Raw genomic sequence first — 16392 nt, 5'->3', positions numbered from 1 at the left:
CTTTCTCGGTCATGGTACCAAAACATTGGAACTCCCTCCCCAAGGAGATTCACCAGTCACCCTCTGTTGGTGCCTTCCGCCAGCAGGTGAAGACTTTTTTGTTTCATTTGGCATACACCTGATAACGGTTATGGGCCCTCCCCGCTGGTTCTGGTGTTGTTTGTGTATGTGTTTTTATTTCATTATTTTATAATTTAAATGTTATTTTAAATATTTTTAATGTTTTATGTTTGCTGCCTTGGATACCCTGATCAGGTAGAAAGGCATAATGAAATATTTTAAATAAAATAAATAAATAAAATAACAATCTATCCTAAATAACAATCCATCCGAAAAATTAAAGTGAGTTTTGTTTATCGCAATTAGATTTAAAAAAAATGTTTTTGATTTCAGTTAGTTGACAAGTTTCCTAAAACCAACCTGAATTAAAATGAAATCTAATGCTCATCAGCTCTCAGAAGCTAAGCAGGGTTAGCTCTGGTTAGTTCTAGGATGGGAGACCACCCAGAAAGTCCAGGGATGCTGTGCAGAGTTAGGCAATAGCAAACCACCTCTGGGTGTCTTTTGCCTTGACCTGGATGGCCAGGCCAGCCTGGTCTTGTCAGGTCTCAGAAGCTAAGCAAGATCTGCCCTGGTCAGTATTTGGATGGGAGACCACCAAGGAAGCCCAGGGTTGCTACACAAAGGCAGGCAAACATCTCTTGCCTTGAAAACCCTATGAGGTCATAAGTCAGCTGCAACCATGGCAAAGAGGGGGGCTGGGAATGGCCGGCCTCAGCTTCTGCAAAATTCTGGGCACTTAGCATAATGGTTGGCTATTTGTAAATATGCATAATTTCTTTAAAAAATAAAAAGCAGCAGGTATCTGCAGTCTTGAACAGAAGACCCATAGGTAAGAAGAAAATGCTTCATCCTTTTCCCTCAGGCTGGTTTTCTGCTTCAAATTGGTCCCTCAGGCTTCACCCCACAGGCTGCTTTTCTGCTACGAGATGAGGGGAGGATGCAGGGACATAAGTATAAACCACGGATCCCCAACATGGTGCCTGTGGGCGCGATGGTGCCCACTGACACCTTTCCTGGCACCCGCAAAGTGTATTAGAAAGTGGGTGGGGCCAAGTGGGGCTCCTGCCTAGCAGGCCTTCTGATTGGCCATTGGAGATCTGATTGGCTGTGCGAATTAAAATAATATTGTTTCAGTGGCAGCTATCGCTGCCATGTTGATTTTATTCACTCACACTGTTCTTTCCCAGTGTGTTTTTTTAAATTACTCTTCTTGTCCACTGCACTTGAGCTTCCTCTGTGTGTGACTCCTCCTCTCAGGGCAGCCATTTTGTGGTTGGCTCCAACTCCCATGGTGGCCCTTTTGTGGTTGCGGCCACCCCCTTGTGTCCAAATTCCAAATGTGTCCACAGGCCCAAAATGGTTGTCGATGACCCATTTCTGTGGAAAGTCTGTGGGGCGCCCTGGGGCCTTTTGTTTGACACCCTTGCTCATAGTTTGCCAAAATCCTTGAGCCCTTCCTCCTTCCTCTCTTCCTCAGGCCTCAACAGTTCCCAAGCACAGAGCGTCCCCGTCATCAACAGCGTGGCCAGCAGCCTGGCAGCCCTCCAGCCCGTCCAGTTCTCCCAGCAGCTTCATAGCCCACACCAGCAGTCCCTCCTGCAGCAGTCGCCCAACCCCATGGCCCAGCAGCCATTCATGGCCACGGTGGCGGCCCAGCTGCAGAACTCACACAGTAAGGATCTTGTCAGGTATTTGCTATGGGGAGTGGGTGGGGGGAAGAGCTGTGTGTGTGTGTGTGTGCGTGTGGTCTCTGGCCAGAGCATGGGCCAGTCCCTTCTTCTCAGTTTGTTTGGTTGCTAACGTAGGCCTGTGCTGGTCAAGATGTTCTGGCCTAGGGCTCACTAGCAGACAGCAGATGTTTAGATATGGCTTTGCTCCTAGTTGATAGTTTGCATGCTAAGCAAAGACTTATGGGAAATGCATTAGAAGAGCCGAAATGGCTTGGAGAGGTATTCTAATGAGTGAACTGTGCTAACTAAAGGGGGAAATAAGAAAAGAGAAGTGCTGAAAACCGTCTCCTTGAATTGCACGGCCTTTGGCAGGCCTTGGAGCATGTAAGATGGGAGCCAACCCCTATGGGTGGTGGGTGACTGCTGGTTATTGAAAGGTCAAATGAGGCAGATCTGAAGTGATTGATAACTGGGAAGAGCTAACCACTAGGTTTGCCAACCTCCAGGTACTACCTGGAGGTTTACTTGATGACTGATACTGAACCTGCGGGTCTAAGAGAATTCGACACTGATGAATGACATTGTGTACTATTGGCTGATGAAGCCCTCAAGTGAAACATGAACACAATCCAGAGTCCACGTACCGATGAACCTCCCCTCTGCACCATGGTTGTTTGATATTTATGTATGACTGAGGATTCCTCATTGTACACATTGGTTCCATTAATAAGATCACTGCTATGGGCAACTGAGTTCCTTCAGCAGTTCCTATTGCGCACGATCTAACTACCAGTTACTGCACATGAGCAGCATTGCTGGTATTGGAATTGCTTCTATCACCTCTACTGCGCATGATCAACCCCTGCCACTGTTGGAGTTCCATCCTAGAAAGGCCTTCTCCTCTGTGCTTGCCACCTTTGGGAATAGACCTTTGGAGTTTCTATGAGCCATTGACTGTTTGAATTTTTTGTAACCATTAAGACTATTTGGATATGTTTCCACTTACCTTTTGGTTTTGAACTCTTTATACATCCATGGTACAGTTGTATTTTGTGTATATGATGTGCAAGTCCTTTGACTATTGAACATTGGTTGTGAATATATATTTTGTATTTTGAAATTGGAGCTTGTTCTGTTCTTCTTGTTCGAACCTCCAGGTACTAGCTGGAGATCTCCTGATATTACAACTGATCTCCAGCCGATAGAAATCAGTTCACCTGGAGAAAATGGCCGCTTTGGCACTGAAGTCCCTCCCCTCCCCAAATGCCACCCTCCTTAGGCTCTGCCCCAGATACCTCCCACTGGTGGCAGACGTGGCAACCCTACTAACCACTGTATTCCCTAACAGCTAATACACTTGAAGTGAAATAGAGCAGGAATGGCTGTGAGTTAACCCTAAGCCCCTTTGGGGCTGTGCTGAGTAGGCTTGCCAGGCCCCGTAGCTCCACCGGCGGGAGCTTTGCGGGGCTGTGGTTATGGCACGCAACACACCCCACGTGACATGCCTACGTCACTTCCGGGTTTACCTGGAAGCAATGCGGATGCTTTAGCGATCTCGGCCGAAACTCTATGGTTTCCATAGAGTTTTAGCTGAGGCTGCCAGAGCGTCCACGTCGCTTCTGGGTGGTGTGCCTGTTGAAGATGACAAATGTGGAATCTTGGATCACACCCAAGGCCTAGAGCTTACAGAAGGACTCACTGCCCTGTGACTTGTGCAGGGTGGATTTCAGTAGGACTCCACTTAGAGGACTAGAACTTGTGCTAATTGCAGATGAACCACTTGGACATTTTCTTGGATTCTGGAATGTTCTTTGCATTGTTTACTTAAATTGTATTCAGTCAGTCATTTATTAATACGGCACATAGCCAGTCATATACAGAAGAAGAGAATAGTGAACAGTTGTCTAAAATCCCATCGATATTAAACCATAAATTCCAAATATAAAACTATAAAATACATAAAGACTAAATTGTATTAAAATCTCTGAAACACTGGATGTGAGCCTTACCTTAGACTACAGAACCCGGCCATTGGGACAAAAAGGGATTACGTTAATCTGCTTATTGGAAATCCTTTGGAGGATTTACAAAATAGCCCAGAGTATCATCTAAATGCTTGAAGTTGCCTCTACTAAACAGGCTTGCAGGCTTGCAATCATGCCTCCATGTGGGCATGATTGCATTGGCCCTGCCTCCGCATGATTTCTGGGTCATCTTCATGGTGTGAACACGTGAAGGAAGTTTCTGCACATATGCTTCCTCCCCTGCAATCAGGGACGGTGCTTTCTGTACGTAACCAATCATAGGGAAGGAACACACATGTAGACACTTCCTCTGCACATAAGCACTGGGCTGACAATCCAGCAATCACATGAAGGTGGGGAGTGGAGCCTGGGGTGTCCAACTTTGCGTTATGGGTGGAGCATGGGGAGGGTGGGGCTTGGGCGAAGGGCCTCAGCCAAGTAGAGTGCCAGAGAGTCCACCTTCCAAAGCAGCCATTTTCTCCAGGGGAACTGACCTCTTGTCTGAAGATCAGTTGTAATAGCAGGAGATCTCCAGGTGCCACCTGGAGCCTGGCAACCCTAGCGGAGTCAGTATGCTTGTACTTGCTTTCTCTTTCTGTGAGGTCAATGTGTGAAGGGATCATGTGTATAGGGCTAAAACTGTCTACATAGACTGGCAGCAGTTTTCAGGTCTTTCCCTATGCCTTTGGCCTAACTACACACTATATTTTCCTGGGGAGATCCCCTGGTCAGGTTGAGAGATGTGTTCTAGAATTTCCCACTTTCCTTTATCCCTTAGAAGCTCCTTGATCCATTGATCTTGAGAAGCATAGTTTGAATCTAATGTTTGGGGGATATATAAGGATTGAGATAAATGTTGCCACTGCCAGTGTAGCCTTGGGATCCCTATCACTACATTAAAAAGGCATTATATCAGACACAGAGGCACTGGATTTATGTATTAAAAGAGGAGAGATATATCATGCTCTAAGGTCCTCATAGGAATGGCATTCCAATGGCACATGAGCTAATGAGTCAATGGAGCCAGAAGAGCATGGACAAGTCCTTTCCGAGTATGGAAAATTCAAAATTCTGCCTTCCATAACCATTGACGGGTTAGTGCTTAATCTAGATAGGAAGAAGGCTCTAGAGAGGCGAGGAATTGTCAAAAAGTAGGTATAGGCAAACCACGTGATGGTGGTGTTCTGAAAAACTGAGACGAGCAAACGCAACGAGCACGAAAAGATGTGCTATCATAAAATCTCTTTGATATGCTTTTTTATTGTAGTGAAAGCTTCTGTTTTTCCTAGATCTGATAACGTATCCCACGAGAAGCCAATTAGTAACCGTTTCTCATCAAAGATTTTTTGCCATGAGGATCTATATGAGTCATGCTTCAGAAAAACTAGGTACCCCTCAGTGCTAAAAAAAACCTTAAGTTGTAGCTTAAAAGCAAACAACTATGTCCTAGCTTCGAGAGACATTTGGCCAAACTGGGAGCAAAGGGTAACACCAGCAACACATTGAGGGGCATTTAACAGTTTTCATAAAAACTGAAGCAATGGTCGATCTATGCACTCACACTTCACACTTTCCAGGGTTCAGAAGAGGACTGCAGTACAGAGGGAGAAGGGGCTTAGACCCCCCCCCCATGCCATTTTCCTGACCTGAAAAGGCCTGGGCACCCACTGTTTGTCCTGCTGGAGAAACTTAGTCTATCTCTTTTGGTTGAGAGAAATGGAAGGGACGGAAGGTCTACCATGGGCCTGTACATGCCTGGGAAGTGTGGAACTCTAAAACATATCCCGAAGCCTGACCTGGGTAGAATAATATGTAATTTGGTGCCCAGGCTAGACTGATCTCATCAGATGTCGGAAGCTAAGCAGGGTCAAACCCTAGTTAGTATTTGGATGGGAGACCACCACTGAAGTCCAGGGTCACTGTGCAGAGGAAAGCAATAGCCAACCACCTCTGAACAATAGCCAACCACCTCTTCACAATTTCCTGCATTGTGCAGGGGGTTGGACTTGATGACTCTGGTGGTCCCTTCCAACTCTATGATTCTATGATTTTATGAACATCTCTTGCCTTGAAAACCCTACAAGTTGCCATGAGTGGGTTGTGACTTGACAGCACTTTCCACCACCAGTTAGGCGCTGAGATCCTTTTAAAATGGAGATGCCAGGGACTTAACCTGGGACCCGCACCCTCTCGGTCACTGCCCCATAATGAATAAAACTTGCTCAGCTCTTTTTTGCAGGTTCATATGAAGCTTCCTTATACCAAGTCAGACTAATGGTCCATCTAGCCAAAAATTGTCAGCTCTGATCAACTGGAGCTCTCCAGAGTCATGGCAGAGAAAAGCCTTTCCCAGTTCCTGTTACCTGAGATCCTTCAAACGGGAAATGCCTGGGATTGAGTCTGCAAACTTCTTCTGCCCAGCATATCTCATATTCTACCAGGCCCTTTTAAAATGTTTAGTCTATTTACATTTAAGAAGGCTCATAAAGTTGGCAGCTTCTCCATCATCAATAAAGTTTTAGACTGTTCTCAAGGTGCTAAATCTAGTTTTGTAATATTTTGAGAGAGCTTTTCCTGCGAGGAGGCAGTGTATGGCTGTACAATAAAATGTCTGATCAGTCTTTCTTTCCCCTCACACGTCTGAACAATGGGCGCATTCTTGATTTTTCTCCACAGTGTATGCACACAAGCAGGAACCCCCCCAATATTCCCACACATCCCGGTTCCCTTCAGCCATGGTGGTCACGGATGCCAGCAGCATCAATTCCTTAACCAGTATGTCTTCCAGTAAACAGGTACGTGGTAGTCAAACATTCCACCTGGGAAGCACACCCAGAAAAGCTAGGGGTTCTAAGTCAAAACTGGTGTCAGTTGAAGATCTGCTGATTTATGCAACGCTGTGGAGTTGTCCTCCTAAATGATTTGGGACACATTTAAGATTGCCAAATTTCCTGAAGCTAGGGGAGAGTGAGGAAGCTGTGAGGGGCTAGGGGTGGGGCCTGGCAGGTGGAGACGTAAGATCCTAATGGCTTCTGGTAGGGGCAGAGGAGAAGACAAACACAATGTTTGCAGTGTTTAAATTTTCCACATTTATTTCTGTGTTCTGTTTATATCCCACCTTTCTTCCAAGAGTCCCATTTCAGCCTCACAACAGCCATTGGTTAGGATGAGAGAAGTGATTTGGCCAAGGCCTCCCAATGATCGCTGCAGCTATGCAGGGATTAGACCTGAGGGTGAAGATGGATGTAACATAAAAAGAGAGCTCATGTTACTTCCTGTGAGTGAAGACAGGTGTAACATAAAAAGAGCTCATATTGGAACCAGTAAGTGAAGACAGGCATAGCATTAAAACGAAGTTGCATGGGTGAAGAGAGGTGTAATAAAAATCGAACTCACATCAAGGTGCTGTGATGTCAACCAGATTTCCTCCCAGTTCAGCAAAGAGGTGACAGATTGCCAGCCTCCAAGTGGGGCCTGGAGATCTCATAGAATTACAACTGATCTCAGGACAACAGAGATCAGTTCCCCTGGAGAAAATGGCTGCTTTGGAGAATGGACTCTATAGCATTATACCCTGGTGAGTTCCCTCCCCTACCCAAAGCTCCAGCCCCAAATCTCAAGGAATTTCCCAGCCCAGAGTTGGCAACCCTAGATGACAGCCGTACTGACCAGCAAAGTGGATGCTACATCAGCCATCCATTTTCCCTAAACTTAAGCAGGCTATCCACCTATTTTATTTCATTATTGTACTATATGTACATGTCTGCACATAATTAATTATTATTTCTGTGGTTCCATCAATGGATACAGTTCTTTTACAGGTAGCATATGCAAAAAAAAAAAAGAGAGAGAGAGAGAGATCCCTGCCCTGTCAATCCTAACTTGACAGTGGAAGAGATAACAAAGGGAATGAAGAGAAGGAAGGAAATGGGGCAAGGGAATGGGAGTCCCAGAATAACCGGAGACGAATCTGAGGAAGCCTAACATGTACATGGGTTGCATTTCTGCCAAGGCTGAAGACATTCAGCTTTTTGGTAAAGAGGCCATAGCTCAGAGGTCGCTCATGTGCTTTGTGTGTGGGGGATCCCAAGTGCAGTCCTTGATATCACTAGTTCAAGGATCTCAGGGGCTGGGAAAGATCTTCCTTTGCCCAAGAGCCACTGTTGGTTAGAGAAGGCAGCAATAGACTAGAGGGACCAATGATACACCTCAGTATAAGGCAGCTGAGTCCAAAAAGGCGAGGGGTTTTAAAGGTGATTTGTAGGAAGGCAAAGCCACTGGTAATTTGGTGGGCTTTTGCCATAGGAGAGAAGCCAACCTGAAGCCAGGGGTTGTGAAGGTCAGGTGAGGATAACTTGGCCTTTGGACCACATAACATCATGGAGCCTTGGAATGCCGTTGTTGCATAGTGGGGAGTCCCCACAAATGCGGGTCCTACTTCCCATGATTGAAAAGCTTTTCCAGATCAGACAAAAGGGCCTCTTTCTTTCTTATTTTTTTTTAACACAGCTTTGCAGACTGTGGGAAATATGTGGCCTCTATCGATTAGTAGATAATTAGGAGAGAAAACCTTGAACTTCTTAACAGATAAGCATTTGTACTAAAAAAAACACAACCATCAGCATGCCAAAAAAAACTGGGGGTGGGAGGAATGTTCAGAAAATGAGCTTGGATTCTCATGCAGGGGAGGTGTTCCCTGAAGTGAGCTGAAAGATTGTGGAGTAGCCTATGGGTTCATGCAGCTGTGGCTCATGTGAGCGTTGGCACACAGAAGGGCTCAGATTCAATCCCTGGCACTTTTGCTTAAAAGGACTAGGTAGCAAGTGATGTGAAAGACCTCCACCCGAGCTCCTGGAGAGCTGCTGCCTGTAAGACTAGACAAGACCGACCTTGATGGACCAAGGGTCAGATTCAATAGAAGGCAGTAAATGTGTCGTTGCTGATTCATCCAGCCTGGAGAAAAAACTTCTGGAGCTCTTTGCTTGGGTTTTTAGCATCCTGAATGATTGGGTCATAGAGGCATGCCACCCCCCATCATTGATGACCCGCTTGCCAAACATTTCTCCCTCCATGTTGGAAGGTGAGAGTATCCTTTTTCAAAGCTATTTGGTGCAGTTCAGGCCCCGCCTCCACTCTTGCTGATTTGCTGGGAGCAGGAAAAAGTGGGCGCTGACCAATCTCCATCAGTCACGCAGCCAGGCACATCCACACTGCCAGGGAACACCATTTCCTTTGAAAGGGTCTATCGATTCATCTGCCAGTCGCTCAACCCTAACGTTGCCCTTGATTGAGTATTCCCCCTTACAGGAAATGCTCTCTTAATCAAAGCTCTCGACAAGATGCTACTTGCTTGGCTTGACTAGGGGAGGCTGGGAAGGCCTTGGATCCTTTGGCAGCAAAGAAAATTTCCCCTTACATTAAACCAGAGCCCATTGTAATCACAAAATCATATAGAGTTGGAAGGGACCACCAGTCCAACCCCCTGCACAATGCAGGAAATTCACAACGACCTCCCCACACCCCCAGTGACTCCTACTCCATGCTTGGAAGATGGGTGGGGGGAAACCGTCTCCAGGATTCCTGGCCAAATTGGCCAGGAAGAAAATTGCTTCCTGACCCCAAAGTGGCCACGAAAGCCAAACACTGACGCAAACCTTCCTGCCCTCCCTCCCATGAACTGCCCAAAGTCATAGAATCAGCAATGCTGACAGGGGCTATCTAGCCTCTGCTTAAAAACCTCCAGGGAATGATCAGCAGGAGTCATATACCTTAGGTTTATTTATGTATTGGGATTTTACAAAATATAGAAACAAAAATAACAATACAGTAGTAATAACAATATATTACAGGGAGAGGTGACAGGGGGTCTATTTTTTTAAGTACTTAAAGAACTTAGTTGGAGTGTAGGATTATCAATGGTAGGGCTTGACTATATAAAGAAGCACTGAACTATGATTGTGCCTCTAAGCTTGTGTGGGGTGTTTTTCTCCACCACTGAAATTCCATCGCCCCATGTGCAACTAGAGAGCACAGCATCTTTGTTTAATCATCCAGAGTTGTGTAGTGGTTAGAGGGCAGGGCTTATCTACACATTACAAAGTCCTCATGTTCATTGGGGAAGAACATGAGGACATGTGAGGGGAGTTTTCTGCCTCTCGGACACACACAGAAGCTCTTTTCTGCTTCAGAGGGTAGCCATGTTGGTCTGAAGTAGAACAGCTAGATTCAAGTCCAATAGCACCTTAGAGACCAACGAGATTTTCAGGGTATAAGCTTTCAAGAGTCAAAGCTCCCTTCATCAGATACAAGTGGGAATGAGTCATATCTCAGTCAGAAGGTGGGAGCGGTGTTGCAAAGAAGTAACTTGGGATGCAGAGGTTACAATGGCTACAGGGCACATTGTAAACAGCTAGATTAGAGCAGAGGGGAAATGCCTGGGGGCAGAAAATTAGTGTCTCTAGTAAGATAAGAATCCTATTCAGCCTGAGGGGAGATGTCCATAGTCCTGAATCTTCTTCACAAATTCATTCACAGATTCACAACAATGGACCTCCCAGGGCTGAATAGGGAGGTGGGATTCTTATCTCACTATAGATGCTACCCTCAGGCATTCCCCCTCTGCTCTAATCAAGCTGATTACACTTGCAGGGTACCTCTGCATCCTGAGTTCCTTCTTTGCAACCCCCCCCCCCCACACACACACACTTTCTCACTGGGATATAAGGACTGACTGTGACCTATATTTGGTTTATATCCTGCTCTTCCCTGACAACGGCGGGCTCGGGGAGGCTCACAACACATTCAGACAGTTCAGAGATGTAGTGGTGTAGTGGTTAAGAGCGGTGGTTTGGAGTGGTGGAGTCTGATCTGGAGAACTCCTCCACATGAGCGGCGGAGGCTAATCTGGTTAATTGGATTTGTTTCCCCACTCTTACACATGAAGCCAGCTGGGTGACCTTGGGCTAGTCACAGCTCTCTCAGCGCCACCTACCTCACAGAGTGTCTGTTGTGGGGGGGAGAAGGGAAAATGATTGTAAGCCAGTTTGATTCTTCCTTAAGTGGTAGAGAAAGTCGGCATATAAAAAACCAACTTGACTTCTTCTTAAAACGTATCTGATGAAGGGAGCTTTGTCTCTCTATATCTGATGCAAATTCCTCATGTTGTTCCCCAGTGAACTTTGTAGATGGGTCCTCAGACTAGGATCTGGGAGACCCACGTCTGGATCCCTGCTCTACCATGGAAGTTCACTGGGTGACCTTGGGCCTAGAGAAAGTACAGGCGTCATAGGGGCAAGGCCACCAAGTACCGGCCCAATCCTCTACCATGTGTAAGTAGAACCAAGTATGAATAGGGCTCAAGGTTTGCATGCCCAACCAACCTTTGTCAGGACTAGAAAAGAACAAGAGTCCAGTAGCACCTTAAAGAGTAACAAAATTTCTGGCAGGGTATGAGCTTTCGTGAGCCACAGCTCACTTTTTCAGATACCTTTAGATACTGGACTCTTGCTCTTTTCTACTGCTTTTGTCAGGACTGTGACACCCAAACCAGGTGCTGTAGAATGCAACTGAAATTTCACTCAACTGCGAATGCAGCTGGATCAAGGAAATGTGAGTTCGAATCACTACTCAGCTGTGAAGCTCACTGAAGGACCTTTGGCCTGTTGCCCTCTCGCAGCCTAACTCACTTCACAGGATTGTTGTGTGAATAAAATGAGATAAACCATTGCCCTCAGCTTCTTTGAGGTAAAGGTTCCGAAGGCCTATGTTGCAGCCAAATTGCTGAAGCTAAGCAGGTCTGGGTCTAGTTAGCACCTGGATGGGAAACCTCTTGGGAGCCCAGTGTATGTGGCCTAGAGTTCCACAGAATATAAAGGTGTAACCAATCAACAAAGATTCCCCAGTCCGCACTGCACAGTTTCTGTGGACTGTTGTAACTTTCATGGATTCCTTCTAACTCTTCTTGCCTACAACAAGATCCCTTTGGAAATGCCTCAGCATTTCACGGATGCCTCCCCAAATCCTGCTTCCCAACACTTTTATTTCTCCCTGTGTCGGTGTCTTCTGTAAGCAGGTTAAGACTTTTTTGTTTCGTTTGGCATAACCCCAGTAACCTTTATTGACCCTCCACCCCACCCCGGTTCTGGTGCTGGTTGTTTATGTGATTTTGTGTGATTATTTTAAATGTTGTTTTTAATTGTTCAAATTTTTTATGTCATTATGTGCACCACCTTGGAGACCCTGTTCGGGTGGAAAGGTGGAATAAAAATGTTTTAAATAAATAAAAATGAAGTGTCAGGAAATACTGCCATTTACATTTGCAGGCACGGCTACCTTTTCCTCTGAAGGGCCGGTTGATGTGTGGCTTCTGACCCTCTTCTTTCCACTACTTACCTGCCCTCTGCTTTTTCCCCAGTGTCCACTGCAAGCTTGGTGATACTTAAGCATCTCGCTTCTTCTGCATCGAGCGACTGGAAATTATTTTTTCCACAAGATCCTGCCATTAACTGCCAATGGAGAGTTGAAGCTGGGGATTGCCATAGCAAAGTTTGGATAGATTGCCCAGCCTCATCATAAGGAGGAGCCCATTAAGCTGAGAAGCAGTTTGAAAAGACAAAACCTTTCAGTGACTTGTAACGGCATCCATCTGGGCTCAGTTCCCAAAGAGTGGGCATTCCCCACCCCCACCCCGCAGTATTTTCCAAGACTTATTTTAAGGACTTTGCAAGTATTTTCCTTCCAGAGGGCATTTGTCACTTAACAAGAGAAAGAAGAACAAAATGGGTACCGAGACGGAGCTGGAGAAAGGGAATGGTTGAATGGTTGAAGATCAATCATATTTATGAAGTTACATTCCTCCACAAAAACAGACTGGGGAGAGAACAATCAGAGCTGTTACTTCAGGTTGGGAAGGAAGAACCTCCTGTGCCAGTGAACTGAGCCAAGTAAATTGTAAATACAGAAAATTCCCATTCCTCGTTGCATCCTTTCTTCCCCCCAGGGCCTCCCCGCAGAGATTTATATTGAAAGAAAGCTAATATTATCCAATGGATGTATACAAAATTAAGTGCAATCTTCTACACCTGTATATAGATCTCTTATTCTTTCTTTCTTTTTCTTTTTTTTTGTAAGGACAGAGTTTAATTTGCCATTTTTCCTGATGTCATTTTTTTTGAATGAACAGAAGAAAAATAACCTAGTCACGAATGGTTACTTGCTAGCCTTTCCTTATTGTATTTTGTGTATCAAAAGGGGAAGAATGAATGCATTTTGGATGTATCTTGGATGATTTATGGGCTGAGAGAAGTTAAAAGACAGGGTCAGGGAGCTTCAGGGGGATGAAGATGCCCTGGACAAACTGGCTTACCCATTTCTTTTCCTATTATTTTACTTAGTTTTGATTGTTAAAAAGACATCAAGAAGATATCAAAATGAGGAATAACCATTTTTAAAAAAAATTATGTGTCCTCTGTCCATTTCCAGCAAGCAAATGTTTGCGAACTCTAGATATTCCCCAATCAGTCATCTTCCAACTATTTCTAGTTTCTTAAATAGCTGTCATAAATGGATACAAAAAAGAGAGAAAAAGGTGGGGCACACACACACATCAGTACCCACACGGGAAAAGAGAAACCTGTAAGAGCAGGAGAGGATCTTAGGTCCATATCACACATTACATGAGCCTCTTCCCCACCTTATCCTTTATAACTGGGACAGCTCCTGGGGCTGCCTCTGGCCTCCTTGTTTATAAGAACTCAGATAATGAGTGAACAAACATAACCAACTTGAATGTTAGCCAGTTGATGGTCCTGTCATTTTAACTGTCATCTAATTGCCACTGGGGTGAGCCCCGTGGTGCAGAGTGAAGCTGCAGAACTGCAGTTCAAGCTCTGCTCATGATCTGAGTTCGATCCTGACGGAAGTCGGTTTCAAGTAGCCAGCTCGAGGTTGACTCAGCCTTCCATCCTTTTGAGGTCGGTAAAATGAGTACCCATCTTGCTGGGAGTAAAGTATAGACGACTGGGGGAGGCAATGGCAAACCACCCCGTAAACACAGTCTGCCTAGTAAACATTGGGATGTGACATCATCCCATGGGTCAATAATAACCTGGTTCTTGCATAGGGGACTACCTTTACCTTTTAAATTGCTGGTGAGAGCTGGCATGGTGTAGCGGTTAGGAGCAGCGGACTCTAATCTGGAGAATCCTCCACACAAAGCCTGCTGGGTGACCTTGGGCCAGCCACAGTTCTCTCCGAACTCCCTCCGTCCAAGCGAAGGCAGGCAATGGCCAACCACCTCCGAACCTCTCTTGCCTTGAAAACCCTACGGGGTTGCCATAAGTCAGCTGTGACTTGACACACACACACACACAATTGCCAGTGGTTTTTATGGTAATTGGAAACACTGAGGGGACTTGTTGCTATGGAGTTTGAGGGGTCTTAACTTTTTGGCCTCATCTTCTGTAAAAGGAATGCCATTTTAAAATATCTGTGTGTGATCTCTGCATCTCTACATTGGCTGCTAAAAACCTTCCTTGCTTGATATATGGACTCTTTTGGCTCCAGCTTGGCAGGCAATTTCCTTATCAGTGGGAGAAAGTGATAGGGAGGGAAGCGCTCCTGCTCTTTCCAGTCTCTCAATGCGAGCATAAGACGACTCCTCTCTTCTGTCCACCCAGGCAAGAGACAGCAAAGGTGCCATTGCCTGCCTCTGTGTAGCAACCCTGGACTTTGTTGGTGGTCCAAGTAATAACCAGGGCCTTATGTTCTGAGATCTGTCAGGATTGGGCTAGCCTGGGCCATCCAGGTCATGGCCCACCTATCTTACAGGGCCAAGAAAGAGAAATGAGTTGACAGAAAACATGTGGATTGTGTAATGAGGCCCCCAGTGGCTTGGGAATAGGGTTGCCAGATCTCTCTTCAGCACCAACGGGAGGTTTTTGGGGCAGAGCCTGAGGAGGGCAAAGTTTGGGGAGGGGAAGGACTTCAATGCCATAGAGTGCCAAAGTGGCCATTTTCTCCAGGGGAACTGATCTCTATCGGCTGGAGATCAGTTGTAATAGCGGGATATCTCCAGCTAGTACCTGGAGGTTGGCAACCCTACTTGGGAAGTACCCATATTTATGCAAAAGGAAATGTCATATACAGAAAGGTTTTGAATTTGTGTACATACTTGTAACTTGTACATGATTTAAGATGACTCCTTTGGTTACTACATGGTGTTTGTCTTTTACCGTAGCCTCACTATGTTCAGTACTTCTAATCTCCTGCTGAACATTGGCGGCTCGTTGCAGAAGGCAGCAGAGAGAAACACGGGACCACATAGTATCATACACTGTTGAGAGGAGAGCTCAGCACATGGCTGCTGTTCGGGTGGTGGCTGTGCACTTGTTGCAAGGTACCATAGGAGCTCCATTACTTTTGCCAAGAAGACAAAAGTAATGACTACAGAAGAATTACACAACTTTAAGGTTGACAATGAGGAAATTGAAATTGTTGAAGACTTTCTATTCCTTGGCTCCATCATCAACCAAAAGGGAGACTGCAGCCAAGAAATCAGAAGGAGATTGAGACTGGGAAGGGCAGCCATGAAGGAGCTAGAAAAGATTCTGAAGTGTAAGGATGTGTCACTGGCCACCAAGATCAAGTTAATTGAAGCCATTGTATTCCCTATTACTACATATGGGTGTGAAAGCTGGACATTGAAGAAAGCGAATAGGAAGAGATTCCTTTGAGAAGTGGTGTTGGAGGAGAGTGTTATGGATACCGTGGACTGCCAAAAAACCAAATCAGTGGGTTATAGATCAAATCAAGCCGGAACTGACCCTAGAAGCTAAACTGACTAAACTGAGGTATTTTGGTCACATTATGAGAAGGTACTAGAAAAGACAGTCATGCTAAGAAAAGTTGAGGGCAGCAGGAAAAGAGGAAAACCCAACAAGGATGGACTCAATAAAGGAAGCCACAGCCCTCCATTTGCAAGATCTGAGCAAGGCTAAGATAGGACATTTTGGAGGGCATTGATTCAGAGGGTCACTATGAGTCGTAAGCAACTTGACGGCACTTAACACACACACACACACCATAGGAGCTGCCATATCCTCACCAAACTACAATTCCCAGGATTCCTTGGAGGAAGTCATGCCATGCTGGTTACACTGATAGATCAGTTTTGAGGGGGAGGCATTTAGGAGTACCAGCTGGCTTTGCCTGCTCTTGTTCCTTTGACAGAAGCTTGCTCTACATAAATGAGCAGCTACAGCTCTTTAAAACATTGAAATAAGTAGTTATCACCTACTTGTTAAACTCTAGGTGGGGCCTGGAGATCATCTGGAATTATAACTGATCTCCATTCTACAGAGAGAAGCTCCCTTGGAGAAAATGGCTGCCTTGGAAAGTGGACTCTGGCATTATACCCTGCTGAGGCTCCTCCCCCAAACCCTGCCCTCCCCAGGCTCCACCACCCCCCAATTTCCAGGAATTTCCCAACCCAAAGTTGGCAGCTCTAGGTTTTAAAAACACAGAAGCAAGGACTGAACCTTCTGTCTGGGGAACTGTTAAAGGGGTAAGCAGGGAAGCATCCAGTTCACTCTACTAAGAAGAATGGTTCTGGAGGAGCTGTGGCTCAGTGGTAGAGT

General features: G+C 45.7%; 1 protein-coding gene across 3 annotated transcripts in view; it reads left to right on the top strand.

The window, feature by feature from the left end:
* The window catches only part of HNF1B (HNF1 homeobox B), a 107327-nt gene extending 95132 nt beyond the window's left edge, over positions 1-12195 (top strand). For 2 of the 3 annotated variants that reach the window (XM_056865146.1, XM_056865144.1), the window contains exons 7-9: positions 1541-1735; positions 6434-6552; positions 12171-12191. In XM_056865146.1, the coding sequence (XP_056721124.1) occupies positions 1541-1735; positions 6434-6552; positions 12171-12191 (335 nt within the window). Of the gene's footprint in view, positions 1-1540; positions 1752-6433; positions 6553-12170 lie in introns of all 3 variants that reach the window. The other variant, XM_056865145.1, reaches the window with a different exon arrangement.
* The last annotated feature ends 4197 nt before the right edge of the window (positions 12196-16392 follow it).

The sequence above is a fragment of the Euleptes europaea genome, chromosome 19 (assembly GCF_029931775.1).
Source record: "Euleptes europaea isolate rEulEur1 chromosome 19, rEulEur1.hap1, whole genome shotgun sequence".
In the NCBI taxonomy this organism is placed as follows: domain Eukaryota; kingdom Metazoa; phylum Chordata; class Lepidosauria; order Squamata; family Sphaerodactylidae; genus Euleptes; species Euleptes europaea.
Note: the sequence above shows the minus strand (reverse complement) of the source record. Positions and strands in the feature narration are given on the sequence as shown.